At 35.9% G+C, this 27,172-nt stretch overlaps 3 protein-coding genes across 13 annotated transcripts in view; 1 reads left to right on the forward strand and 2 right to left on the reverse strand.

Moving 5' to 3' along the window:
• Positions 1–3,222: 3,222 nt before the first annotated feature.
• Positions 3,223–20,127, forward strand: LOC118276240 (structural maintenance of chromosomes protein 3). Its single transcript, XM_035594483.2, has 23 exons — positions 3,223–3,376; positions 3,489–3,603; positions 3,752–3,891; positions 4,319–4,477; positions 4,851–4,976; positions 5,429–5,596; positions 5,883–5,974; positions 6,216–6,369; positions 6,754–6,983; positions 7,668–7,877; positions 8,201–8,300; positions 8,587–8,733; positions 9,451–9,609; positions 10,203–10,361; positions 11,486–11,697; positions 12,051–12,213; positions 12,615–12,778; positions 13,223–13,430; positions 14,025–14,201; positions 14,803–14,939; positions 18,092–18,272; positions 19,361–19,543; positions 19,701–20,127. Exons 1-23 carry the CDS (start codon positions 3,362–3,364, stop codon positions 19,911–19,913), a joined length of 3,612 nt encoding a protein of 1,203 aa, XP_035450376.1. The 5' UTR covers positions 3,223–3,361; the 3' UTR covers positions 19,914–20,127.
• LOC118276241 (gastric triacylglycerol lipase) lies at positions 15,562–17,572 on the reverse strand. The gene has a single exon (XM_035594484.2). The coding sequence runs from the start codon at positions 16,931–16,933 to the stop codon at positions 15,602–15,604; it is 1,332 nt and encodes a 443-aa protein (XP_035450377.2). The 5' UTR covers positions 16,934–17,572; the 3' UTR covers positions 15,562–15,601.
• A 680-nt stretch (positions 20,128–20,807) lies between the features above and the next one.
• Positions 20,808–27,172, reverse strand: part of LOC118276225 (5'-3' exonuclease PLD3) — a 56,821-nt gene continuing 50,456 nt past the window's right edge. For all 11 annotated transcript variants that reach the window (XM_035594461.2, XM_050707525.1, XM_050707524.1 and 8 more), the window contains exons 9-11: positions 23,428–23,567; positions 22,831–22,996; positions 20,808–22,552 (exon numbers count right to left, since the gene is read on the reverse strand). In XM_035594461.2, the coding sequence (XP_035450354.2) occupies positions 22,277–22,552; positions 22,831–22,996; positions 23,428–23,567 (582 nt within the window). In that variant the 3' untranslated portion in view covers positions 20,808–22,276. The remainder of the gene's footprint in view (positions 22,553–22,830; positions 22,997–23,427; positions 23,568–27,172) is intronic.

Below are 27,172 nucleotides of genomic sequence, written 5' to 3' on the forward strand. Positions count from 1 at the left end.
TGTAACTACAAACCTATTTCAAAAAACACTTAATCTTGAATTTGGGGAAATTACATAGATAAGGAAACTTGTACCTACTTACTTACTTAGAATATTTTGAGTACTTGCTAATGAATATAGGCTAAATTTTATCATTGTACCATAGGCTTAGCTTTAGCGAACTGAAATGACAGTGGGCCAGTAGGCGTTCATATAATTATGTATGGGAACCGATGGTTCGGATAAACATAATATTCTGAAGTATGGACCACTGCTTGGCAAGTTTGGTGTAAAATGCCCTTCAACATGGTGGAGTGACGGTATTCACAATGATGAGGCTTAAGATGATGGGTAAATAATAAGGTTTTCATATGTATGATCATCGAGAAAAACAATGTATACCAAAAATCAGATTGCTCTGTCTGGAGGAAGGCGAATAAATTTCAATTACTAAATTTGACCCAACAACCAAACAAACAGGTGAAGCGAAATATGACCGTTTAATAATAAAAAATGAATTGAGTGGTGTGCTATTGAGGATGGAGAATGGAGGGGCTTTTGTCTAGCAATGGACGGAAATGCGCTTGACGAGTGTAATGGAAAAGTTGGTCTTGCCCAATTACGAATTCTCAGAACATGTTTGTTTTGTCGGTTATCAATTTACATTAAGAAGTTGTTACCTACGGACATTTAATTTAGTTTTTTGCCATTAGTTTTATAATAATTAATAGGTAAGTAGACGTTTGACCTTGTGCCAAGTGATTTGGCCAAGTTTATCTGTTCTTCGTGACCAATGATGGATCACGTCTGCCTTTTTGTTTTAGTTACCTACCTACAGGTATTCACCTAACTATATTTTTTGTCCTGTAAATTGGTATTTATAATGTCTGCGAGTAACTGTAACAGCTGTAAAATGTCTGCGAGTTTGGTTCAAACCAGTTACCTAATACTTACTTATTCCAATTCTTTTTGAGATATTTAATCGTTTTTTTTTTTCAACGTATTTAATTCGGAATATCGGAAGGATTTTCCGGTCCTATCTGGTTAATGTCAGTTATTAGAAAAAGATAACAAGAAAGAAAAAAATATCTATAACAGCATATAATTTTATTATTATAATCACTGTTTTCTAAAATTTTTAACAATAAAACGCTTGCACTCAAGCATGTTTTATTAATGCAGGTAATTTATTATTTATTTTAGGTACACTAAGATTCTGAGATCATCTCTTTGGGCGTTCCCTAATTCCCAAAAATTTACATTTATTTTCATTTTATTCATTCCACGAGTGGACCGTGTGATTGATTCCTAAGTCACCTTAGGCCGATATTTGCTTGTGCCTACGTAGGCGCAGCATTAAGAATTAGCATTTAAGTGGCGATTTGTATCTGTGTGAGTATGTTCTTGTTCACATATAACAGATTCATTTAAATCGATCAGGAGAATCAAGTTCGATAACCTTATACTAATATAATTCGCCATTTATGTACAATTTTGTGACGTAAATGATTATCTGATAAAGTGGTTAAAATTTCTCATTTTTACTTTAGAGTGGGTTCCAAGAATTCATAAATATTGGGTAGGTATCTACTTATAATAAATAGTCATTTATTTATAAAGTTTTTAATCGTCTTGCATTTTAAATTAATTAAAGCCCTAAAGAAAATTACAAAATTCGAAAAATACAAGTGTTTGTAGACATATACCAACAGTAGTATTGTATGTATTTATTTATATGCGGTAAGATAAACGCTAGACTGTTGCACAACATGTCACAGTATAGATCTAATTTCCACATGGAACAGCTACTTATTTATTTTTTCCACAAATTGTTATTCCGGGTTTAGATGTGATATGCATATTTTGTATTTAATTTTGTAATATAGAGGAATTCTAGTATGCGGCTGTGAACACCGTGAAAACACTCACTTTCACTACTTCACTCCAGTTTTATTTAATTAGGTATTAAGATACATAATGGGTCTTCTATAGATTGTTCTGTGAGTGAGACATTCGAATCAATGACGTTATAACAATGCATAGAGACTACAGGCATTGTTGAATGAAAACCGTTGATTACGAAATCAGGAGGTCTGATTCAGAACATTTATGCAAAAAAACCGTTTATCAAGAGACAGAAGGTTTAATTCAGGACAATTTATTGTGATCATTTAAGCAGTGGGTGAACACAATATGCTAACGGAGGTGTGGCTGTGACGACATAGCGGCCAGTATCCTAGTTTTCAAAACAAACACGTGACAAACTTTAAAATCAATACAACATGGAGTTTGAAGCTCAAACTAATTCACACATTGACTTGACGATTGTTTAGTCAAGTAGGCTTCATTAAAAATGTTTGATAATTATTTTCAAGGCTCAAGTGCGTATGAGATAGATTAGAAGTAATTTTCTGGATTGTGTCAAGGTAAGTGTTGTAGGTACCTTAAATTATTTTTAGGGCTGCCTGTAATGGACTAGTTAACATACACATCAGTGTGTGGCCTCGTTCATCGATCATAGAGACACATCTTTGAACAATATATATTTTTGTATGTTTGAAATACGTCACTTACTTTTCGTTTTACTGTTATTATGATATCCATAAAAACAATACTTATTTTAAGAAATGAGCTTCTAAACTATATAGGTAGGGGGCCAGCAGGGCTGATGCCTGATCCGGATCTGCAGATTACCTCGCGGGTTTACCGGGGCTCCGGCTCGAAAAGCAGGAGAAGGAACGGGGTGGTTTTTAGTCAGTAAGAGTCTGAGACTCGCTGTCGCCTCGCTCAAGGCGGGAGAAGTAATTGGATGATTTTCCCCCTCAAAAAAAATAGCTATATAGGTACCTACTTGTTTAAATGCAATGAATTGACACAGGAGAAAATGTAAATATAGATTCATTTTAAAGAACAAAGCGTACATAATTCTTTTTAATAATAATATAATCTATAACTTCTAAGAGTTTCAGTAAATTATAATTTTCATATATAGCATACGATAAAATATAAAGCAATTAACCCTAGGAGACTTATTATTGTTTTGCTCAGTAGATGGCGCTGTTGTTTTGCTCGATAGATGGCGCTATTATCAAAAAAAAATGGAGTGGCGCCATCTAGTGTACACAAAACGGTTTAGAATCACAGATTATAATTTATGCCAAAGTATGGCAACATTTTTAGAAAGTTTTGTGTGTGTATCCGAACGCTATTTGGTAACCATAGAGAATTTAGAACATCATTGAACTCTTTGCTTTTCTCTTTTTATCTGTGCCGATTGAAACGTAATGTCAAATTTGGCATTTCGAAATGGCGGTCAACGTATCATCGCCACTGTAAACAATAAATTAAAAGTTTATGCTAAAGACGCTGACAATTTATAAAAATGCATATAAAACAGGTATATTAAGTGCTTTTCCCTACTATTATAATAATAAAATTGTAATTATACTAGTTTAAAGTAAATTGTGGTAACTTGAAAGTGACGCTAATGTGAGTGCCTCTGTTTATAGGTGATAATCCAGGGTTTCAAGAGTTACCGGGAACAAATTGTGGTCGAGCCATTCGACAAGCGACACAATGTCGTTGTTGGCAGAAATGGTTCGGGAAAAAGTAACTTTTTCCATGGTAAGTAATGTTTGTGACACGCTTGTCAATCACTGCTGTAGAAAAACTAAACAAAGTTGCTAAACCAACGCAAATATTAATTAAATAACATTATAGTGAATTAAAGTATATAGTTGACAATTTTATTATGTTTGTATTTAATTTTCAGCCATACAGTTTGTGTTGAGTGATGAGTTCTCTCATCTTAGACCGGAGCAAAGGCTGGCCCTATTACACGAAGGTACAGGCCCTAGAGTCATCTCGGCCTTTGTCGAGATCATATTTGACAATTCTGACAATCGGATTCCAGTAAGTACTCTTGTACATTAACATTTAATTTTCCGAAAGATTGTAATTTTAATCTTTTTCTATTTGGGAATATAAATAGATTGACATGTTGAATACTAAGTTGTATTTACTATAAAGTATTCATAACCTGAACTTGCCAATATACCATTTGGTAACCATTTCCAATTTTTCTTCTAATCTAATAATATCTTATAATTTATTTCGTTGCGGGATCCAAGACAGTCCTTCATGTCCCTGAAACACACCAGACTTCAGTGTTCCGGTGTTTTCATGGTTGCACCTACTGTAGGTCCTGGCTTACAAGAGTTGCAGTGGTTTGGGGAGGTAGAAGCAGTCTTGTCCGTTAAAAAAAAACATTTCCATCATTACAATGACTAGGTACTACTTAACCTTAATATAACTTAATTAAAAACAATTGTCTATCTAGATTGAGAAAGATGAAATCTTCCTGCGCCGTGTTATTGGATCAAAGAAAGATCAGTTCTTCCTCAACAAGAAAGTGGTGCCTCGATCCGAGGTACTCAATCTTCTTGAAAGTGCTGGTTTGTCTAACTCCAATCCATACTACATTGTCAAGCAGGGAAAAGTAAGTAATACATAAAGTTTTTTTTTTGTTCTAATTGGAATAAGGTTCCTCCTAATTTGTGTTGTGTTGTTATTACTTTAATTTATTTATTTATTTATTAATAAAGTTTTACCAACAGCTTCTGTATACATAATATTAAGTGTAGTAAATACATATCAGTTTTTTTACTTTTATTTATTTGTATTCCCATTTATATGATAGTGATTTAAATACACTTTTAAAAATACTTCATAATATATGATAATATGAGTCAAATTGAAAAAGGTTGTATTCTAGAATGAACCAATTTAAAAAAGAAAAATGCTATCTGTGTCTTTGTACTTGTTTGAAATGTTTAGAGCAAAGATAAAGTGAAATATATTCTTTCCTACAGATTAATCAAATGGCTATAGCCCCTGACTCCCATAGATTGAAACTTCTCAGAGAAGTGGCTGGAACCAGAGTGTATGATGAGCGCAGAGAGGAATCCGTCACCATTCTCAAAGAAACTGTTGGAAAGGTACTCACTCTTATAATGTAACTCCTAACAATGTTTATAGTACAATAAATAAGAGCATAATCTCTGGATAGCCACCTTGTACCAGAAATTGGATTCAGAATGTCATTTGTATGAACTCTGCCACACAAGCTTATTAAGTAGTTTACATGAAGGTCATGAAACGGGTGCTAAGAATCATTAAGTCTTTGACTGCCAATAGAAAACTGTTTAAGGGAAATCCACCGCTAACGTCAATCGCCGGTGACCACAACAGCGTTCAATGTTTTACATTACACTAATCAATAGTGCGTCATTATTACTTAGTACATAATATAACTTCAAAAGTGTCTGTCTATATGCCTGACTGAATATTAAATTCATCTTACAGTTAGACCTTAAAGCAACTGGCTGTGTTTGTTTCTTTCTTCTCGAATCTTTGCAGCGATCTTAACAAAATTTTTACCTTCACACAGGTGGAAAAAATCAATGAGTTCTTGCAAACAATAGAGGAGCGTCTGAAGACTCTGGAGGAAGAGAAAGAGGAGTTGAAAGAGTATCAGAAATGGGACAGAGCCCGGCGTGTGCTGGAGTTCATAATACATGACACGGAACATAGAGAGAACAAGAGAAAGCTTGAAGAGGTGAGATAAGATTTGTGAATACTTTAAAAATGGTTGTTATAGTGTTTGAACCAAGTTGGCAAGATAATAAATCAAGATTCATTACAGAGATATATCTCTGTGGCCAGCCATGGATATATTGCTATATATGCTTTTTAATAAAGCCATGTCTCATCATTTATTGGTACAAGTCTGAACTTTCTTACTTGCAATTGAATAATGATTTAACTGCCTACTCTTGAATGCTGTTGTTTCGATTTCTACTTCGTTTTTGGTTGATATAATAGTTAACTGTGTTAATGTTTAGCTGGAGAAAATGCGCTCAAACAGCGGTAAAGAGCAGCAACATTATGCTGACATGGTCAGGGAGGCACAGGAACATGTCAGAGAAGCTAACAGGTAATTGATCCATTTTATATCCTCTATACAAATTATTATTGAAGCTACAATTTTAGGTTTTGCAATGGTATAAAGTGGGTGTACATTGTATAGCGACATTACGTGTGTGATGATGCGTTGCGTTACGTTTTAGGCTTATAATAAATAAATAATCTTTTGGTTTTGTGTACCTTCAAAAAAAAACTACTAGTATTAGATGAGGCTTTACTATTCTATAGATTTACAAATTGTTATGTTATAGGAAGCTAAAGGATGCCCGTAAAGATGTAGCTGCGGCCCGTGAAGAGAAAGATATATTGTCTACAGAGCAACAACAGTTGTTGAGAGAGAAGACTAAGTTAGAGCTTGGCATCAAGGATTTGTCTGACGATGTCGACGGAGACAATAAGTCGAAGGTAAGTTATGCTTTTAATGCTATTGTTATTAATTTAGTTAAAATCTAAATAATAAATGAAAGTTATTAAGTATTATAAAACAAACTAAAAGTTTTCAATTATTACTTTATGTAAATCTGTAAACTTTTGACCAGCCCCAGCTTCGCATGGGTGCAATATTGATATTATGCATGTATTATACATATAAACCGCATCAAAATCCGTTGCGTAGTTTTAAAGATTTCAACATACAAAGGGACATAAGGACAGAGAAAGCGACTTTGTTTTATACTATGTAGTGCAGTTGTGTAATAAAATCTATATAGGTTTTCATCAATTTCACATTCTAGGTATATCACGAAATTAAATACAAAGTATTCTAATTTAAAGTATATAATGTTCTAGGAACGCGCCGAAGGTGAACTCGAGCGTCTTAGACAACAGATAGCAGAGAAAGAACGTGAACTAGAAGAGTTGAAGCCCAAATACGAAGAGATGAAGGCTCGCGAGGAAGAATGTACGCGCGCACTGGCACTGAACCAGCAGAAGCGACAGGAACTGTACGCCAAGCAGGGGAGAGGCACTCAGTTCACGTCCAAGCAAGACAGGGACAGATGGATTGAGAAGGAACTCAAGTATGTACATTATATTTTTTACTAGCTGCTTTCGCGCTGTTTCACCCGCCCTGCTTGGCTCCTATTGGTCATAGCGTGATGTTTTATAGCCTATAGCCTTCCTCGATAAATGCAGTATTCAACACAAAAAGAATTATTCAAATCGGACCAGTAGTTCTGGAGATTAGCACGTTCAAACAAACAAACAAACTCTTTAGCTTTATAATATTAGTATAGATAGGCCCTTCCCAATTTTCCGAACTCGATTCCCCAATAACCCCCAAAAGGCCGGCAACACATGTGTAACGCCTCTGGTGTTTTGGGCGTCCATGGGCGGCGGTGATTGCCAACAATCAGGTGATCCATATGCGTTTAGCGGCAGCACTGCTAAATATCGACAAGTACCGACGATAGCAATCTAGTTTCGTTTGTATATGGATGTTTAACATGTTGAAATTTCACTTAACTTAAACAAACAAAATATTCTGGAATTAACATACTACTACTACTACATTAGCAGTCCATGACAGTCCCCCATTAAACTATTGGCGTTTACTGCATAATACTTTTTGGCATAATCTCCAAATTATTTATCAGTCAGGGTGGATTGCCGATCGCAGTTTTAATGGTTCAGATTTATATAATAGTGCTAAAGTTATTGTCAACCTTAACATCTAAGTATTAAATACCAATTCCCGTTCCCAGGTCTCTGAACAAACAAATAAAAGACAAGAAGGACCACGAGACTAAGCTGCGTGACGATCTTCGCCGCGACGCGACCAAGTTGACGGAGTTGGAGAAGAGAATAGAAGAGACTACGAAGGAGATGGAGAGACAGAGGGTCGCTATCGACGAACATAACAAACAGTATTACGAGTGCAAGAAGAGGAAGGATCAGGAGCAGAGTGCTAGGAAGTAAGTGTTGTTATTACTTACTATTGATCTTTAATAGATTTAATATCTTATTTGGCAACCGGCTGCCGCGGAACGTGTAGTGGGTTCAATTCCCGCACGGAGCAACTCTTTCTGTAATCCACAAATGGTTGTTTCGGGCCATGTGTATGTGAACTTGTATATTTGTGAACGCACCCACTACACAGAAGAAAATCATAGCGTGTGGCAACGTTTTTAAAAAAAAAATAGTTCAAAGAATAATGAATTTTCTGACTTAGCAACCCGTTTTTGTCACTCAATTTTAGGCCTTGAGGCAATAATTAATACAAATGTTTTATTTTTAGTGAACTGTGGCGTAAGGAAACGTCGCTAACACAGAACCTGTCTTCTTTAAAAGAAGATTTGGCTAAAGCAGATCAAGCTCTGAGGTCTATGGCGGGAAAGGTATGTTTATTGTTTAAGCAGTTTTTATATATCGAATTCTGTATTCAGATTTGAATCCAGAGAATGCTATTTTTTTTAATAACTCTTTTTACAATCGTGGGACAAAAAAAAAAAATCACGGTTGACGTACATTAATGGAGAATAACTCTACTAGTTTCGAGGGAGGAGGGACTCTTCATCATGAGCAGCGTGGCGCGTCGCCCTGCCTATAATGAGATTGCTAAACTTTTTCCTCTTCAATAATAAACTCTATTATAGTAATCTTAACAATGATATTTCCTTGCAGCCTATCCTGAACGGTAGAGACAGTGTGCGCAAAGTACTGGAGACCTTCCAGGAACGAGGGGGGGAGTGGGCCAAGATAGCCACGCAGTACTACGGACCCGTCATTGAGAACTTCACTTGTGATAAGACTATTTATACTGCCGTCGAGGTAAGGACTTGTTTTAATCTCTTGTCTGTCGGTATATAAGACACAATAGAAAACACATTGTGTCTCGCGTAGATCTGCGTTCCGACAGACAACGGGTTAATACATTTTATGTGTGTTGGGATTTGCACCTAAGTTTTTTTATTAGTTTTTAGCCTTTAAGTTCATAATTATAAGGTTTAAACTTCCATATAATAGTAATAACGATAGTTTGTAACTGGTTTCAAGTTGCGCTTAGGGCTCATAGCATCGCGCAACTAAATTATAGAGAAAGACAAAGTCAACATTATTTATTTCAAATAGACCAGGAAGGCAGTTTTGACAGCACATACAATAATGTTAAATATGTCAAACAGTCGGTCAGTCCTCAAGTGACGCCATTTGTTCGTTCCAAAGTGTAGAAAATATGATTAATTATATTCTTTTCTATAGATGCCTATAGAGAAGAATGAGTAAAAAACTCCATAACAAGCAAGATACGCCATAATCTATACTAATATTATAAAGCTAAAGAGTTTGTTTGATTGTTTGTTTGAACGCGCTAATTTCAGGAACTACTGGTCCGATTTGAATAATTCTTTTTGTGTTGGATAGCGCATTCATCGAGGAAGGTTATAGGCTATAAATCATTACGTTACAATCAATAGGAACCGAGCAGAGCGGGTGAAACCGCGCGGAAGTAGCAAGTGTTTAATATAATCTCTTTTTTCTATTAAACAGGTGACAGCAGGTAACAGACTGTTCCACCACATCGTAGAGTCGGACACGGTGGGCACGAAGATCCTGAAGGAGATGAACCGACAGAGCTTGCCTGGAGAGGTCACCTTCATGCCCCTCAACCGACTGCAAGTCAGAGACATGGTCTATCCCAATGATAATGTAAGTTTTACATACTTTTTATTACTCCTAAACTATATACTATGGTGTATTCTAATAATTGTAACTTGAACCAAATATTACGCTTACAAAAGTAATTTTTTGATTACTACCAATCTACCAGATAAAAGTTTAGTGTTAGTTTGCTTTACTTTTAAAATAATCAAAACGAGAGCGCGTTTGGCACTGTGATTGGCCGGCTCGAATAAACCAACCAAGCGCTCTCGTTCCGATTATTTTCGTGCTAACGGTACTGGAACATTGTGAACTGTCAATATATAAAAAATTCAAAAAAAAAAAAAATGCAGCAGCTGTGAAATAACTCGATAATACTAGCTAGTTTGTTAAGTAAAAGTAAACCTTACAATGTCCAAATTGGTTCTCAATTACATTTGGTTAACAAATGACTAATAAATTACTTTGAAAGTTTTGAAGTTCCTTATCCATTAGTTGTGGTATCCAAAATTTTAAATCTACAATTTGAAATGAAATGATATTTATTTCTGTAAGTAGGTTATAAAATAACACTTTTACACGTCAATATTTCAAATAGCTAGATGAGGGCGGTTATTATTATTGCTTCTATATTATTTCAGAACGCCATAGCCATGGTACAGAAGTTGAAGTACGACCCTAAGTACGCGAAGGCGATGAAGTACATATTCGGCAAGACGCTCATCTGTAGGAACTTGGAGTGTGCCACGGAGCTGGGGAAACAATTCCATCTCGACTGTGTCACGTTGGAGGGAGATCAGGTACTGTTATAAGTGTCTAAATCATTTTTTTATATTTGAAATACGTAATTGACAAAAGTTTTGTATATTAGTAGTCTTGCTATATGCTTTAATTTACAGCCAATCTCGATTACCTGTTTATCTGTAGGTATACTTACTATACCTTATGCGCTGTAACAAGGTGCGGCTGACAGAATCAGTAACGTTTCGTATCACTCTTGAAAGTTGCTGCGATTTAAAAATTATGCCTTAATATTTTAGCTGTATCACATTCGTATTATGTTAAATCATTCGGATGCGTAGTTAATTAAATTAAAACCAACCGGAATGTCCTAGTATTTAATTAAAATCTAATGAAATGAAAAATAAAGTAAAGTGTTATGCGTATAACGTAAAGCCATAGTCGTGTTTAGTGATGGGATGTACGGCTACGATGGATAGGTAGTCGATGTTTTTTTAGAATAAAAAACGAAAATCGTGCGTCGTTAAATTATCATTCTTAAAAAACCTTTATTTATGTGGGTAAATCCACTGTAGACGCGACTCTCTCTGCCCAAACCACAGTGACATTATCTGAGTAGAAATATATACAAACTAATATACCCTTGTTTTCTTCACGGTTCTGTAAAACTGAAACTCTGAAACACCTCAGGGCTCGGTCATAAAATATTTAATTTGACAAGTATATACACGTAGTTAGACTGCAAAACTAAATAACACACACATTTAATAAAAAAATTAAAGAGAATTAAATGTATGCTGCGAGTATCGATAGCGATAAAAAAGATTTTTCTAATGTCCATCCCTAAAGAGAGACGTCAACGTCATACTGGCATCTGTCAGCCGCACCTTGTTATAGCGCACAAGGTATAGAGATAAAATTTTAATAATAATAATTATAAGCTCCATAATATGTGCAAGCAAAGGTCGTAGACCAAACTCAAGTCATTGAAACAATACCCTTAGTACAAGTTTGCTTTACGCTTAACGAGAGCGCGTTCGGCGCTGATTGGTTGGTTCAATCGCCGCGCGTCGGTCAATCAGAGCGAAGAACGTGCTCTCGTTTCGTTTTCGTTTAACGTAAAATAAACTCGAACTGGGTATTTTTTCAGTCTTATTAATCGCTCCGTTTATCCTATACACAGGTATCATCAAAAGGTTCCCTAACAGGAGGTTACTTCAACCAGTCGCGGTCTCGTTTAGAAATGCAGAAGACTCGTTCAGAGCTAATGGAACAGATCACCACATTGGAACAAGAGTTGAGCACATTGAGGCAGGAACTGAATAAAACTGAGACAAGCATCAACTCTATCGTGTCTGAGATGCAGAGGACTGAAACTAAACAGGGGAAAGCTAAGTAAGTAATTAAGTTTAAAGCATTAACTGCCACACTCAGATTCATTTAATAATTACTTAAACTATTCCTTAGTATTATATAACCTTTCCTATAACCTTTCTCAATATATGGGCTATTTAACGCAAAAAGTTTTTTTTTAAACCGAACCCATAGTTCCACATATGAGCGCCGTCAAACAAACAAGCTCTTCAGCTTTATATAATAGTATAATTTTGCATCATACTTGTGCACAGACTTGGAAATATAATTTTCTAGTTTTTATTGAGATCTTGCCTTATAAATGATGAGAAAATCGTGCATTTAATAGACTATGTAACCCTTCAGTTGATAAACTAACATTAACTTCTTTACAGGGACATATTTGACAAAGTGAAGGCAGATATCCGTCTAATGAAAGAAGAGTTGGCATCTATAGAGAGATTCCGCGGACCAAAGGAGCGCTCTCTAGCGCAGTGTCGCTCCAGTTTGGAAGCTATGCAGGCTACTAAGGAAGGACTTGAGTCTGAATTACATCAGGTAAATATTACTATCATTATTATTTAATCTTGGAAAATAACTAAAGCTTTAAATACTATTATGCACTTATTAATATAAAACTTTTAATGTTATATGGCTAAAATAAATATCTAATCTCAAACCAAAATCTCTATAGCGAACTAGCTAGATTTTTGAACGAACCTCAATAGAAATTATCAAAAATTTACATCAATTCAATACTTTGCCTTACTCCAGCTTTCAATATTGAGAGAGTAGTCCGAGTAGTCCGATAGGAAATGCCGGCCTCATCTAGTTATTTAAGAGATTGACGTGTAAAAGTGTTATTTTATAACCTATTTGCAAAATAAATATCATTTATCATTATAAAGTTTTCTTGCCATAAACAGTTTTTCACGTAAAACTTATGATTTGTGTAACAGGAACTAATGGAGCAACTATCGACGGCGGACCAAGGCAAGGTGGACGAGCTGAACGACGCGATCCGGCGTCTCACGCAGGAGAACAAGGAGGCCTTCAGTGCTAGGATGAACTTGGAAGCCACCAAGAATAAACTCGAGAATTTACTCACTAATAACTTGATCCGGTAAGAAAACAGATTATAGTTAGCTTCATTCTGTACGCTTCGTACGAGTTTGCTTTACGTTGAACGAAAATGAAACGAGAGCGCTGTGATTGGTTTGTTCATTTGACCTATCAGAGCTGCTGAACGCACTCTCGTTTCGTTCGTTCGTCTTGTCGTTTCTGATTGGTTAAATGGACAAACCAATCACAGCGCTGAACGCGCTCTCGTTTTGATTTCGTTAGACGTAATACAAAGTCGTACTAAGGCCCCTGTAAAGGTCTATATGACCACCATTTACATATATGATGATATTAATGTATGTATGAGTTAATGATAAAATATGTATTTTTATTTGAAGTATTTTTGCTCCAGATCAATCAATAGTATATTTACATCCAAAATGTCTCAAACACCAGTATATTTTCTTAAGATATCATCACCAACCTAACCTTTAATGTTTCACAGACGTAAAGACGAGTTAGTACAAGCCCTTCAAGAAATATCAGTAGAAGACCGCAAGCGTAGACTGGCAAACAGCAAGGCAGATCTCGCCGCCACTGAGAAACGTATCAAACAGATTAACAAAGAATTAGAAGAGGTCGAGAGAAAGGTCCAAGCTGCCGTCAAGAATGAAAAAGCACTGAAATTGGAGCTCGATAAATGGAGGAATAAGGTATGTTTTGATTTTAATGCTTATTTTGTAAGCTGTAAAGTTGATTTTCGGTAATCAAATACTATACAATGTGATAGGGGTGGGACTTCTAACCCGTTAAGGCTGAGTACTACATCTAATTTTATCGACAAAAAAATAATATGGGGGGTTGAAACCCCAATTGAAAATATTGAAAAATAGCGATTTTTTCGGTTAAAATAATTCAGAAATGATTTTTTTCTCACCAAAACATTATCAAACTTATGAAAAGAGTAATAAATTAGTTAGCCAAGGTTAAACCTTAATAACGGTAATACTAATAATAACGGTAGCGAATTAGTTAATTCGCTACCGTTATTAATGTTAATATTATTAGCTACCGTTTGTCGTTTTTTTTTTGTTTCTACGACGCATACAACCTTTGATATCACATAAAGTAAAAAAAAAATTTTAATAGCCATAATTTTTAGGGGAAGTGGGTTCAACCCCCCTCCTATACTCAAGCTGCGCTTGAGTATGAGTATATGTTAGATTTAATAAACTACGTAGGTGCTATCAGAACTTTCCTTTAACGGTACAATACGCCTAATAGTACTTATAACCTTTTTTTAATAGGAAAAAGAAGCTCAAGACAAAATGGAGGAGGACGCGAAAGGCTTAGAAAAGATGGCGTCCAAAGAAGTGTTGCTACAGGAGAAAATACAGGAGTCCCTGGACAAGATCGCAGCTCTAGGAACATTGCCCAACGCACCCGAGCTACACGCCAAGTATCAGAAAATGTCACTGAAACAGGTAACGAGATAACTAAGTACTTATGTAGCTGCGGACTACCGGTTGTAGCCGTGGACTACCTAGTGGGTTTATCGGGGCGCCGGCTCGAAAAGCAGAAGCCATTGGATGATTTTGCCCCTTCAAAAGAAACTACTTATTTTGTACTAGATGCACCTTAGTACTTGTTTTGTATTATGTGTGACTTGTGTGAGCGAGGTTACCGGAGGCCCAATTACCTCCCACCCCAATCTTCCCAGTTCCCGATTCCCCAGTAACCCTTAAATTCTAACTAAAAGACCGGCAACGCAGTTGTAACACTCCTGATATTTGGATGTCCATGAGCGGCGGCAATTGCACAATTCAGGTGAACCGTCAGCTCGTTAACCATTTTTTTTAAATGCTTTTTCGTTGTTTCTCCCGCTGCTCGGCTCCTATTGAACATAGCGTAATGTTTTAGCCTATGGCTTTCTCGAAAAATGGACTATCCAATATAAAAATAATTATTCAATTCACACCAGTACGCGTTCAATCACTATTCATGTATTAGTATGATGCATACACACTTTTTATGAAATGATCAATTGTACTTAGTTATTTATAAGTTTTGTTTACTTATTTGTAGCTATTTAAAGAGCTCGAGAAGGCGAACCAGCACCTGAAGAAGTACAACCATGTGAACAAGAAGGCGTTGGACCAGTTCATCAGCTTCTCGGAACAGAAAGAGAAACTCTACAAGAGGAAAGAGGAATTGGATATAGGGTGAGTTTGTGTTTACCTTTTTATAAGCTCTTTTTTAACTTGTAATGTTTGTTTGTATTTAATATACTAGCCACTTCCGCGCTGTTTCACCAACTCTGCTCGACTCCTATTGGTCATAGCGTGATGTTTTATAGCCTATAGCGTTCCTCAATAAATGCACTATCAAACACTAAAATAATCATTCAAATCGGACCAGTAATTCCGGAGATTAACGCGTTCAAACAAACAAACTCTTCAGCTTTATAATATTATATTATATTATATAGTATAGATTTGTGTATTGGAATCTTGTAACTAAATTTTCAAGCAGATGTTGTCAACTGATTGTGCTAAAATTGTGTACATGTTTAGTTTGCATGACCATATGTTTAATTTTTAAACGTTAGGATTTTCTCCAGTGTTGTGGGTGCGTTTACAAACATACAAGTTCACAGACACATGACATCCAGACCCTAAACAATAATTTATGGATCACACAAAGAATTAGTCTGTGCGGGAATCGAACCCGCTACACGCTGCGCGGCAGCCGGTTTCCCAGCCACCGTATGCCAACCGTGCAGTCGAAAATGATTGCTGCTTAAAATGCATAAGTTAATTATTATTTGTGTTAAACGCAAATGAAAACAAAATAAATTAGGTGTTATTTATTTCATTAGTTAATTTCACTGTTCTGTTGATGTCTCTTCGGTTGTTGTATCCTCTGTACTACTGATGGTACTACTATTACTACCCGCAGCGGACGTGTCAGTGAGTCGCGGCGTGATCATGTAGTGCTCCGAAGCACGTCTCTCTTCGTCACTTATGATCCGTCCTACGATCTTACTGTAGACCGCAACAGCCGCTTCTTCAGCGTAAACATAATCTAAATGTGTAAAATCTTTTACAAAAATACTTTCCTGTACATTTTTAAGCTTTCTCATCAATATATCTACGTCTCTAGGGTCCGATAACAAGTCTTTATCACTGTAAAATAGCACCACTGGCGTCGACACTCGACTCAAGTCGTATTCGGGAGGCATAGTCTGGTTATACTTTATCAAATTACGTTCTCTGCCAAAGTCATATCGACAGAACCGCTGTGATTCCACCAACTGTCCGTAGTGGGCGAATTGAAACGTCGATGATCCAGACGGAGAATGACCTAATATGACCGCTAAAAACGTCTCGTTTATTTTACTCTCGTATCCCGACAGCGCAAACAATATATTGTCACATCTCGCCGGCGCGATAGTACACACGAATGTTGATATTTTATTGAAGAAGTCCACCCCTGCGTAGTAAGCGTTGAAGTCCGAGAGTAGGTACGCGAGTAAATTGTGAGCGGGGGAGAACATTTTCACTATAGGACTTCTAAGGTGACCCATCCAGGCTTCCGGGGCCAGCGAGAACATTATGCTGATCTTGTCGTTGTATTCTGGCTTCATAGCACACAACACGTAGCCCGTCGTAGTGCCTTGGGAATGTCCCACGTAGTACAAGTACTTCAATCCAGTTTTGTGAAGGATGTAATCGATCATAGCAGGCAAATCGTTCACTGCGATCTCCTCCCAAGAGAATTGCCAGAACTCTGATATGGTATTGTTTAACGTCACATGCTTTTCACAGTACTTATTTCCTCTGCTGTTGCCCAACCAAACATCAAAATCGTGATCTGCTAATAGGTACGCGAGCGCCTTGTTGGGTCCCAGCAACAGCCACGTGTCTGAACTTTCCAGTAAGCCATGCATTAGGAACACTGCAGGTCCGGCTTTCTTATTCCGTGAAGGTATTCGATGGAAATTTAAGATGTACCCGTCTTCGGTAACCACTGTGTGCCTTTCCACGTGATAACCATATTTTTTTCCCAGTTCAGTGATGGAAAGGTTCGCGTCCTCTGGTACGAATTTACCTTGAGAATAACTCACAATACTCCCAAGTATACTCCACAAGCTTCTATCCTCTACCAAGTTGGCGTGTGATAGTTTGCAGATTAATAATAATAAGTATATGTACATTTTATAATTCCTTGCCGATTGCGGCTCGTCTGTACGTGAAACAATGCGTTCTCTTATATATATGTGATCATTGTTCTTACACCTGTTGTTAAACTTCACCCCATTGTTAATTGCTTATAATCTTAACACAGTTTTATTTAGATCGGTGGTTCGAGGCTACTCTGTTAATTAGGTTCCAACGCTTGCTCTCGAAAAATTGTTTAGAAAAACTTCTCAAAAGACCGTCAATTTAAAATGGAGAGTTAAAGTTAATCGTTTTTTTACTCTCATGTAGTTTTTAAACGACTACAAACAATACATTGAATGTGTTATCAAGCTGTATGTGTGAAAAACTCTAAAATAAATTCATGTGGAAAATTACACACGTACTGGGATTTGTACTTGCGATTTTATTAGGTATCCAATGAATTTTAATGTCAATATAGAAATAGTAGCATGTGTCTGAATATTTTCTTTGTGTAGAACTTCTCAAACAATTACTCGTACTATTAATACTTACCTATGTTAATATTGTCATTAGCAGTGACCATTACCTTAGTTTTGTTATGGTAACATCCACTGTTTGCACTTGAACTCATAGCACACTATAAAATAGAGCTGATTTAATCTGTACCCTTAGTACGAGTTTACTTTACGTTTAAAGTAATCGAGATTTACTGAAACGTGACCGCGTTCGGCGCTCTGATTGGCCGGGTCGAATACACCAACCAATCAGAGCGCCGAACGCGCTCTCGTTTCGGTCAATCTCGTTTCGATTATTTTAAACGTAAAGCAAACTCATACTATGGGTATTGTAACTAAGAATAACTTTAATTCCTATCATTTATTATTCTTTTATAAGAGTAAACTTATGATACAATAGTCCAAACATTTAAAACATTTAATCTAGTGATCAATCAACCGAAGATTAAATAATTATTTAATCTACGTACGAGCAATTGTTTGAGAAGTTCTACACAAAGAAAATATTCAGATGCCAATACTTATTTGACTGTAGGTTAGTGTAGGTTGTTCGTCGGTTCGATTTCCTTATAAAATAAATCTTTATGAAATCCACAAATTATTGTACCGGTGAAATTATGTATTTATAAACGCACCAACGGTACAGAAAAAAGTCTTGTATGAAGCAACGTTTAAAAACATTATGTTTGTTTACAGAGGCGAGAAAATCCGTGAGCTCATAGAGACATTAGAACATAGAAAGTTAGAAGCTATACAGTTCACGTTCAAACAAGTATGTAAGAACTTCACGGAGGTGTTCAAGAAATTAGTGCCACAAGGCAGGGGCAGTCTCATCATGAGGGGCGCTACGGATGACGGACAGGAGGCTAGTTCCGAGGTAAGTCTATGTTAAATAAAATTCAAATGTCTTTATTAACACAATAGACTCATAATATATCGTGTTAATTTATTATTTATTTATTTAATTATAGAACGGTACAAAAAACCTATTACACTACTCAAATTCTAAAAAAAATAAAATGGAGAAAATAAAAATATACAAAATTTAGATATTAATATTCATTCATCCATCTCTTTCGCAAAACTTCAAACGACGAAAATAATCTTCTTTCACTCGAAAACACGTCACGCTCTGGTTTTGAATCCAGGAATCTGTTTAAAAATTTCATAGGGTGCGGTAACGGAGACTTAGCTCTACTGATTGTTCTGCAAACTGTGTTATTTTCAAATTAAATTAAATGATTGACCAATTGACCAAAGCTTGAGCAATGTCTATTGTGAATTTAAATTACTGTTAAATCGCACGTAATGTTGATAAGCATCCGATTAAACTCTCGTGTTACTACATAATGAAAACATGGGCAGTACTTATTGATAGTGACTGTATGACATTATTGAAAAAATATCGCAATCCTGCGGTAATTCGCTAATACGTCACTTTTCTGTTTAATCTTTAAAATGTAACAGAATGCTTATGTTTCCGAAAATTGATTTTGGAAAATTGCTCTAGTATCTATTTTATATTTTCTGAAAAGAATTAAGACTTGGAATTGTGAATGTATTTCTTAGGATTCCATGCTTAGTTATAGAAAAAAACAATTACATTTATAACCAAAATAAATTACATATAACCAAACTTATGATACAATAGTCCAAACATTTAATCTAGTGATCAATCAACCGAAGATTAAATATTTATTTAAACTACGTACGAACAATTGTTTGAGAAGTTCTACACAAAGAAAATATTCAGATGCCAATAGTTATTTGACTGTAGGTTAGTGTAGCTTGTTCATCGGATCGATTTCCTTATAAAATAAATCTTTATGAAACCAAAAGTTTCATCTACACTTGCTAAGCGTGGATATTATAGCAAACTCTCTTACGTAGACACCTATAGACCGTTGTCAATATTAATAAATAGATACACACATACATAACTAACCATTATTTTATCTGTTCCAGCGTGCAAAAGCAGATCCATTTACGGGTGTGGGTATCAAAGTATCTTTCACCGGCGGCGAGGGTGACATGCGAGAGATGAACCAACTGTCCGGCGGACAGAAGTCACTCGTGGCGTTAGCTCTCATCTTCGCTATACAGAAGTGTGACCCTGCACCCTTCTACTTGTTCGACGAAATCGATCAGGTGAGTTGTAAAATATTTTAGTATTTCACTTTAGCAGCCATATCCTATGATCATTTGAAAGTACAGCATATGAACTTTATTTGTAGCAAAATATGATATAATTTGGTACGATTAGGCATACACAACAGTCCCTAACATTTAACTTTTATCATTCCAGGCTCTAGACGCACAGCATCGTAAAGCAATAGCCAACATGATCCACGAACTGTCAACATCAGCTCAGTTCATCACGACCACTTTCCGACCTGAACTACTGGAGCACGCGCACAAGTTCTACGGAGTCAAGTTCAGGAACAAAGTGTCGCACGTCGAGTGCGTCACGCAGGACGAGGCCAGGGACTTCGTGGAGGACAGCGCTACACATGCGTAGGCATAATGAACTTTAAATTTTACACAATTGAATTGAATTTCATGTGCAGCTGCACTGAAGATATTTGCAAAGGCACTGTTTTTGTTCGAGGCATTACATATTTGTTTCGCGCGTAGGGAATGTCTTTGATGATGGCTGGTTAAATCGTCAAAGCCCTGTATGTGTATTATGATATGATTACTTACAATATTTTAAGTTAACTTCATCGACGAAGTCAGAAAAAGCCTCTTGTTCCTTTCCGGGGATAGCATGTTGTGTTAATGTATTTAACCTGAGTAAACAAGTTTTGGAATGCTGGTTGTTCGTTTAATCTTAGTAAAATATTTTTTCTTTACTCCACCATTTAAGGGCAGTGATATAGTGTATTTGAAAATTGGATGTTTTGAGTAGGTTTCGGATGGACATTGATGGAGTTTGGACATGAAATTAACTAGTTATGTATATCGTATATAATTCAAGAATTGAATGGATTTGATTTTCTTTTAGTTTATTTTGATAATTATTTCTAAATTAATTGATTTGTAAGGTTATTAGTTACATTTATTTTATAGACACATTGTTGACATTGTTTTCATCTATATTAGATTTAAGTACGGAGATGTTCACTGTACAAAATAACAGAAAACAATTGCATTGATTGAAATTTCTATTTTTGTACTGACTTTCAGCAACGATGTCAATGCAGTGCTTTCTGGATTCTCAAGTTTTTATAAAATAATATATTTTTTTCTAAACATCACTGAGTACTGTCAATTTGGTTTTTTAAGTATTCAGTGATGTTAAGAATATTCCATTTTATAGTTAAGTTAGTTTTTAATTAAAGTTCTTTAAATGTGTTTTTTAGTTTCATTTCAATCCTTGTTGTTAGAGGTGATGGTAAAAAAAAACAAAAGGTATTCAATATAATTCCAATTTATTCTACATTTCACAATATTGTCATGAAATTATAAACGTATTGCCCATGCCGTTACTAAATAAAAATTTTACATTCTTATATTGAAAATGACTAAAAATGAACCTTGTAAATAGATATTATTTTGGGTTACGAACACGTCCACGAAAAATGTAAGATACTGACTATGCATACAGTTATTGATAAATTAAGTACTCTTAACTGAATCGTAATACATTTATTTGGCGATATTTATCATTATGTAAACCCCGGTATCTATGTCCATAGCCTACTTATTTATTATGGAGTTACAGTTGAACTATTGTAGCAACAAATAATAGATCTACTTGAAAAAAGTTCTCAATGCTTACATTTACACTTAAAAGACAAACATTATCTTACTAGGGCGGAACCAATAAACGTAAGCATATTTTGTGCTAAATTAAAATCAATGTATAAAAATTGCACCTATTCTTGGGTCTGATATTTAAGATTTCCTACAACTTATTTAATGTGAAAGAACTACAACTTCTCACCTAATAGCAGTTATAAGTCTACATAGTTAGGACCGCCCCTAATCTTATATTTATTTGTAAATCTAAAAAGTTATAAAAATCTACTTAGACACTCGCGAAGAATTCATATACTCGTTGCTCAATCTAAGAAGGCACAGTCATACAGAGTTAAAAATTCATTAAATTTTATTAATACTCGATGTACAATCTTACAATTGATTATTATAATATTTATATTAGATAACTATTCCATTCTAAATGGTCACTAAAATTTTGGAAACAAGGAAAACCAATTTGAAGAATCTATTATACCAAGGTGAACTTACAGATTTAAAAATCTACTAATAAATTTTTTGAATGCCTAACATACGAGTTAATATCTAATAAAATATTGGCTTAATATACAGGTAATATATCACAAACAATAATACCGGTAACCCTTATATAAATACGAGTAAACCCGAATCAAATTCACACACAAACTTAGGCTCACACGTGACTAAACTTTCAACAAGAAGGAAGATATTGACATAAGACGTTTGCTATCATTACAACTAACAATGGGATATTTTTTATTTGGAATTCTTCTCATCATCGCCAAAGAGATAAATATGCAGAGTATTTTTTTCCTTTTAAATTGCAATCTATCATCTTGCAGATATTTAGCAATAGGTGTATTATTAGATTAAGATTTGCACGGAGGCTGTCGAGTGATGAGCCCATAATTCAGAATGTCTCAAAATATGCAAGGAATTCATATAATAAAGATAACACCAATTGTCAGACGCATGTAACAGAGTGAATACTCACACTTATAATGAAAATTTAAGAAAACCGAAATCCTAACATTACTTTTTTACCAATCGCGCTGGTTACACTTTCATATCCCCAATGTTAGTTCCAAAGACACAATGCCATTTTAAAACTTATGTAACTAAGTAAGTCTACGTTATACGCTATAACCGCCTGAGTGGAACTGCGTATGGCGAGTTCCAGTCTCTTTCGAAGACTTCTTGGAGATCTTTCCTTATATCCTTGGTCATGTTCTGTGATAACCCATCAGCTTGGTCTTGGAACACGAAGGCTACGCCCGCAGTAGTGGTGAAGTAATCTCCCGACCAGTTTGAAGTGCCGATGTAGGCTGTTCGGTCGGTCACCATGTATTTGTTGTGGTTGACGCGAGCGTATGGGATCTTGTCTTGCTCTGGTGTTGAAGGGACTACGAAGCGTTTCTGTAATGAAAATAATTAGTGTTGATGTTATTTTATTTTTTAAGCAGTAGGATTAATATGGGCTCCATTAATGTATTGCCCAATTACTCCCCTTTCCAATTTTCCCAATGCCTGATTCCCTAACAACTCATAAATTCCAAACCCACAAAAGGTCGGCAACGCAACGCCAGTAAGGTTATGGGCGGCGGTGATTGCTTACATGTGTTGTGCGGTTAAAGAAAGATATCGCCATGTGGTTTGGACCTAGATAAAAAATAATTTATGCTTGAATAACTCACCACTTGTATGTCGACCCTCGGGTATGACTGCGACAAGTCAGTGAGTGACCTCAAGAAGTAGTCCTCAGCAGGAGCGGAGTGCTTCCACCAGCTGATGAGCAGTTTCACCTTCACTTTGTTCTCGAGAGCCGCCTTCCGGATCGCATCGTCAATGACGGGCCAGAAACTTGAAAGAAAAAAGAATAGACATTAATTATTATTAAATATTTTTCTACATTTGGTCACGCTTGTTTCTAATTGAAGTAGATCGAAATCTATATAATCTATACTAATATTATAAAGCTGAAGAGTTTGTTTGTTTGTTTGAACGCGTTAATCTCAGGAACTACTGGTCCGATTTGAATAATTATTTTTGTGTTGGATAGCGCATTTATCGAGGAAGGTTATAGGCTATAAATCATCACGCCACTATGAATAGGAACCGAGCAGTGCGGGTGAAACCGCGCAGAAGTAGCTAGTACTTAATAGAATAGGATACTGATTCTAGCAAATATTCATCAATCTCTTGAATGCATAGACACTACCTGATTGAGGGTACTTTTGACATTGTTCATAACTGTTAACCTGTAGTAGAGAAACTGTGCTATTCATACTTACGTAAGCTTGTGCGTGAACACACACATAGGCTCGTAGTCCATTACTGAGATGTACACGAACTCTTCCGCTGACTCTATGATGGACACGATGGCGTGATCATCATTTGTGCGGCCAACTGGACTTAGAGGTGGTGGGGAGCTCTGTAACAGAAAAGTAAGTATCTGTTTTTTATTTAATCCTTGGCTGGGTGCAGTTCGCTTCTTACCGGTCGATCTGAAAGTCATTGGGGGAGGTCTATGTTCAGCTATGAATGCCTACCTACAAACAGTTAGTACCATTATTATACAAATCCACGTTAGCATACAATTACAGAGTGCACCTGATACAAAACCCTTAAAAAGCCGGTACCAACTATCGATCTACATAACAGTGCCAAACAATACAGTCCGACACGCCTACCGCGATAAACATCGACCATTGGCAGCCCTATTATACACACGCGCCGTTAAGCCGTCACACTAATTATACAGCACGCATTCCGATACTGGACTTACCTCCCTTTAGGAACTTGAATTGTTTTCATTCTTCATCACTGTAATACACAACTTCGCGATTAAGCTCGACATAGTACAAAAATTTGACACTTTTATGCGTTAGACTACGATGTAAGAATGTATGCATGATGTGTTTCTGTATCGTTGATATCATATTATTTATTAAGTCTTCCTCTTCAGCGTAGTGTAAGCGTGATTTAGTGGTAAACTTATGTATTAAATTAGTTATAATCTATTTGTACTATACTTGAGAAACAACTACACGACTGCGTTCATACGCCTCCGTCGACTACAAAGCTTCTTCCAATGTGCACGTGACGAAGGATTGAACAGAACAAATAGTGCTTGTGGAATCAACCGGTTGTAGAACCAGGCGTCCATTATATTGTAATTCAGGAATAGCAACAGAAATACCCACACAATAGTCCCAATATCAGATACTAGAGCTACCCCTACCAACGCTACCACGTGACCAAACTTCCTGCGAGACATGCTTCGTTTACAACATGACATAACAGATACAATAACACTTATAAACAAGAATATTTTCATCATCAATATTAAATACAAGGGAAACAGTCCTAGAATAGCAGTTTCACGTAGTTCTAAATCGTAAACTATTTGTGAGGTTACTCCAACAATTGTTACAGAAACTATGGTTAATCCAAAAGCGAACACGGTGATGATTGTCTTCTCATTACTTATTTTCACCGAGTGTACCAGTACTAGCTTAAAGTAGGCGATTAGTGAGGAGGCTAAGGACCAGCTCATGGACGCGTGGAAGAAGATATCATAGCTTAATATGAATACACTAAAGTGCTCTGTGAACACGAGACCCAGAGACATTAAATTCAACGCTCCTATAGTGGTGTGTTGCACAATGACGTAGTTGTGAAGAGTCCGCCACTTTGGTAAAATGCACCAAGTTATCCACAATGCTATTGCACACACAAATGACATGAAAATCCCACATAGGTATAAAACTGCTAAGGTAACTTCACTGCACATTTTAACGTGTGCCCGAGAACACAGGCGTAGCTTATGTGTTGCTGTTAATTTTTAGATCAATGTTGTTTTCCATAATGAGCAATGGCTGTTACTATGATAACGGGTTAGATAAGGATTAATTTATTTATAAAAAAGCTGTTGATATACTATTTTACTATGAAGGGATAATTAACATGTTAATATAATTGATACTAAAACTAATTAACGCATAGTCGAAACTATCTAGTGAGCATAACTTTAAATGTCAAACGGCAAGTCATGTAAACATATATGCTTTAAACCATTCCTAGTGTTGACTTGGATAGGTCATCTCTATGTACCTAGTACCTAGGTAGTCTAGTTACACAAGCAAAAAGGTCTGATTTCCACCGATACGTTGGCGTTGAGTCAGCCTCGACCAAGGTTACTCCTTGGTTACCATAGTTCAATGTGACTTTCAGCTAGTTATTTTTATAATTAAAATTATAGCAAAACAAGCTCGTTCATCGGTTGATGTAATGTTAATTCGTAAAGGCTTAGTAGACGAATGTTCGTATTTAGTCCAGTCAATTTAGGAATTCACCTCGGAATTCAAGATACCCAGCTGTAATTTTGTATATACTTGTATATCCCTAAAACTTGTCTCAAAACCTACATATAGTAGGGTGTAAGCAACCCTTAAAATTCAGGGTCAAAGGGCCCAAAAATCGTTTGCGGTTTTTTCGAAATATCTCATTTCGCTATGGGTTTTTGGTAGTTGTATTCAATAGCAATATTGTAGACTACAAAAGATCTACAACTTTTGTGTAAACTTTTTTTTATACGGTGAACCGTTTTTGAGATAGAGGGCGGAGAGCAAGTGGTCATTGCATCTCTTAAAAATTTTTTTCTTCTAACCTATTTGTGATGGTTGTCTATGGATAGGACATTAAAAAATACATGATGGTTCCTAAAACCATTTTTCGTCAAAATCAATCGTTTGAAAGATAGACGCTTCCAAAGTGGAAAAATGGGGTCTATCGAATGTGTCTGCCCTCTAACTTTTAAAATAAGTGAGTAAGAAAACTGAAAAAAAATATATGCTATAGATTTTAATGGAAACTTTCAACGAAAATTGGTTTGAACGAGATATCATAATTAGTTTTTAAGAATTGATACATTTTTAAAAACAACACACTTAATTTTCCACTTTCTCAATTCTTTTAATCAATTCCTAAAAACTAATTATGATATCACATACAAACCAATTTTCGTTGAAAGTTTCTATTAAAATCTACAGCATATATTTTTTTTAGTTTTCTTACTCACTTATTTTAAAAGTTAGAGGGCAGGACATATTCTATAGACCTCATTTTTCCACTTTGGAAGCGTCTATCTTTCAAACGATTGATTTTGACGAAAAATGGTTTTAGGAACCATGACGTATTTTTTAATGTCCTATCCATAGACAACCATCACGGATAGGTTAGACGAAAAAAAAAAAAATTTTTTAAGAGATGCAGTGACCGCGCGCTCTCCGCCCTCTATCTCGAAAACGGTTCACCGTATTAAAAAAAAGTTTACACAAAAGTTGTAGAGAATTTTGTATTACACAATATTGCTATTGAATACAACTACCAAAAACCCATAAGAAATGAGATATTTCGAAAAAACCGCAAAAAAACGATTTTTGGGCCCTTTGACCCTGAATTTTAAGGGTTGCTTACACCCTACCATATGTAGGTTTTGAGACAAGTTTTAGGGGGTCAATATACAAGTATATACAAAATTACAGCTGGGTATCTCGTATTCCGAGATTCTTACCTAATTTAACCTTATTTGACTGGACTAATTGGGCTGTCTGTAGTTAAACTGGCACTTATCGTGATTTTAAATGTTTCCAAACTTATTAGTATAGGTAAGCTGTATCACATTAGTTGACAAATTATTCTGAAATCAGACAAGTCAGATTCGTAATCCGCTGACCTTTCAAATATTTTTCGCGAGTATTAGTGATGGTAACCTAAATGATCGTTAGTAAGTATAAACAAAAGATCCATTTGCCAAGCCCCGCAATCGCAAGCGACCTGAATGCAAGAGGAAGCAGTGCTTTCCAGCACTATAGCCACCTATCAAGGTTACCGGATGGTGGCCATAAAAGCCTTAAATGGAATGGCCACAGCACTCGCCATATTGCCAATTTAAAACGATCCAACGCCATTCCGTCTAGCTTTAACGACAGATAAAATATTACGATCTTTACAACATACACTTTTATTGGTAAT

Source organism: Spodoptera frugiperda, chromosome 31, assembly GCF_023101765.2.
Source record: "Spodoptera frugiperda isolate SF20-4 chromosome 31, AGI-APGP_CSIRO_Sfru_2.0, whole genome shotgun sequence".
NCBI classification, from domain to species: Eukaryota; Metazoa; Arthropoda; class Insecta; order Lepidoptera; family Noctuidae; genus Spodoptera; species Spodoptera frugiperda.

Coding starts and splice junctions, on each gene's coding strand:
- LOC118276240 (XM_035594483.2), top strand. Junction 5,975..6,215: donor CATGTCAGAGAAGCTAACAG/GTAATTGATCCA, acceptor GTTATGTTATAG/GAAGCTAAAGGATGCCCGTA. Junction 18,273..19,360: donor GACAGGAGGCTAGTTCCGAG/GTAAGTCTATGT, acceptor TATCTGTTCCAG/CGTGCAAAAGCAGATCCATT.
- LOC118276241 (XM_035594484.2), bottom strand. CDS start 16,933: ATGTACATATACTTATTATTATTAATCTGCAAACTATCACACGCCAAC.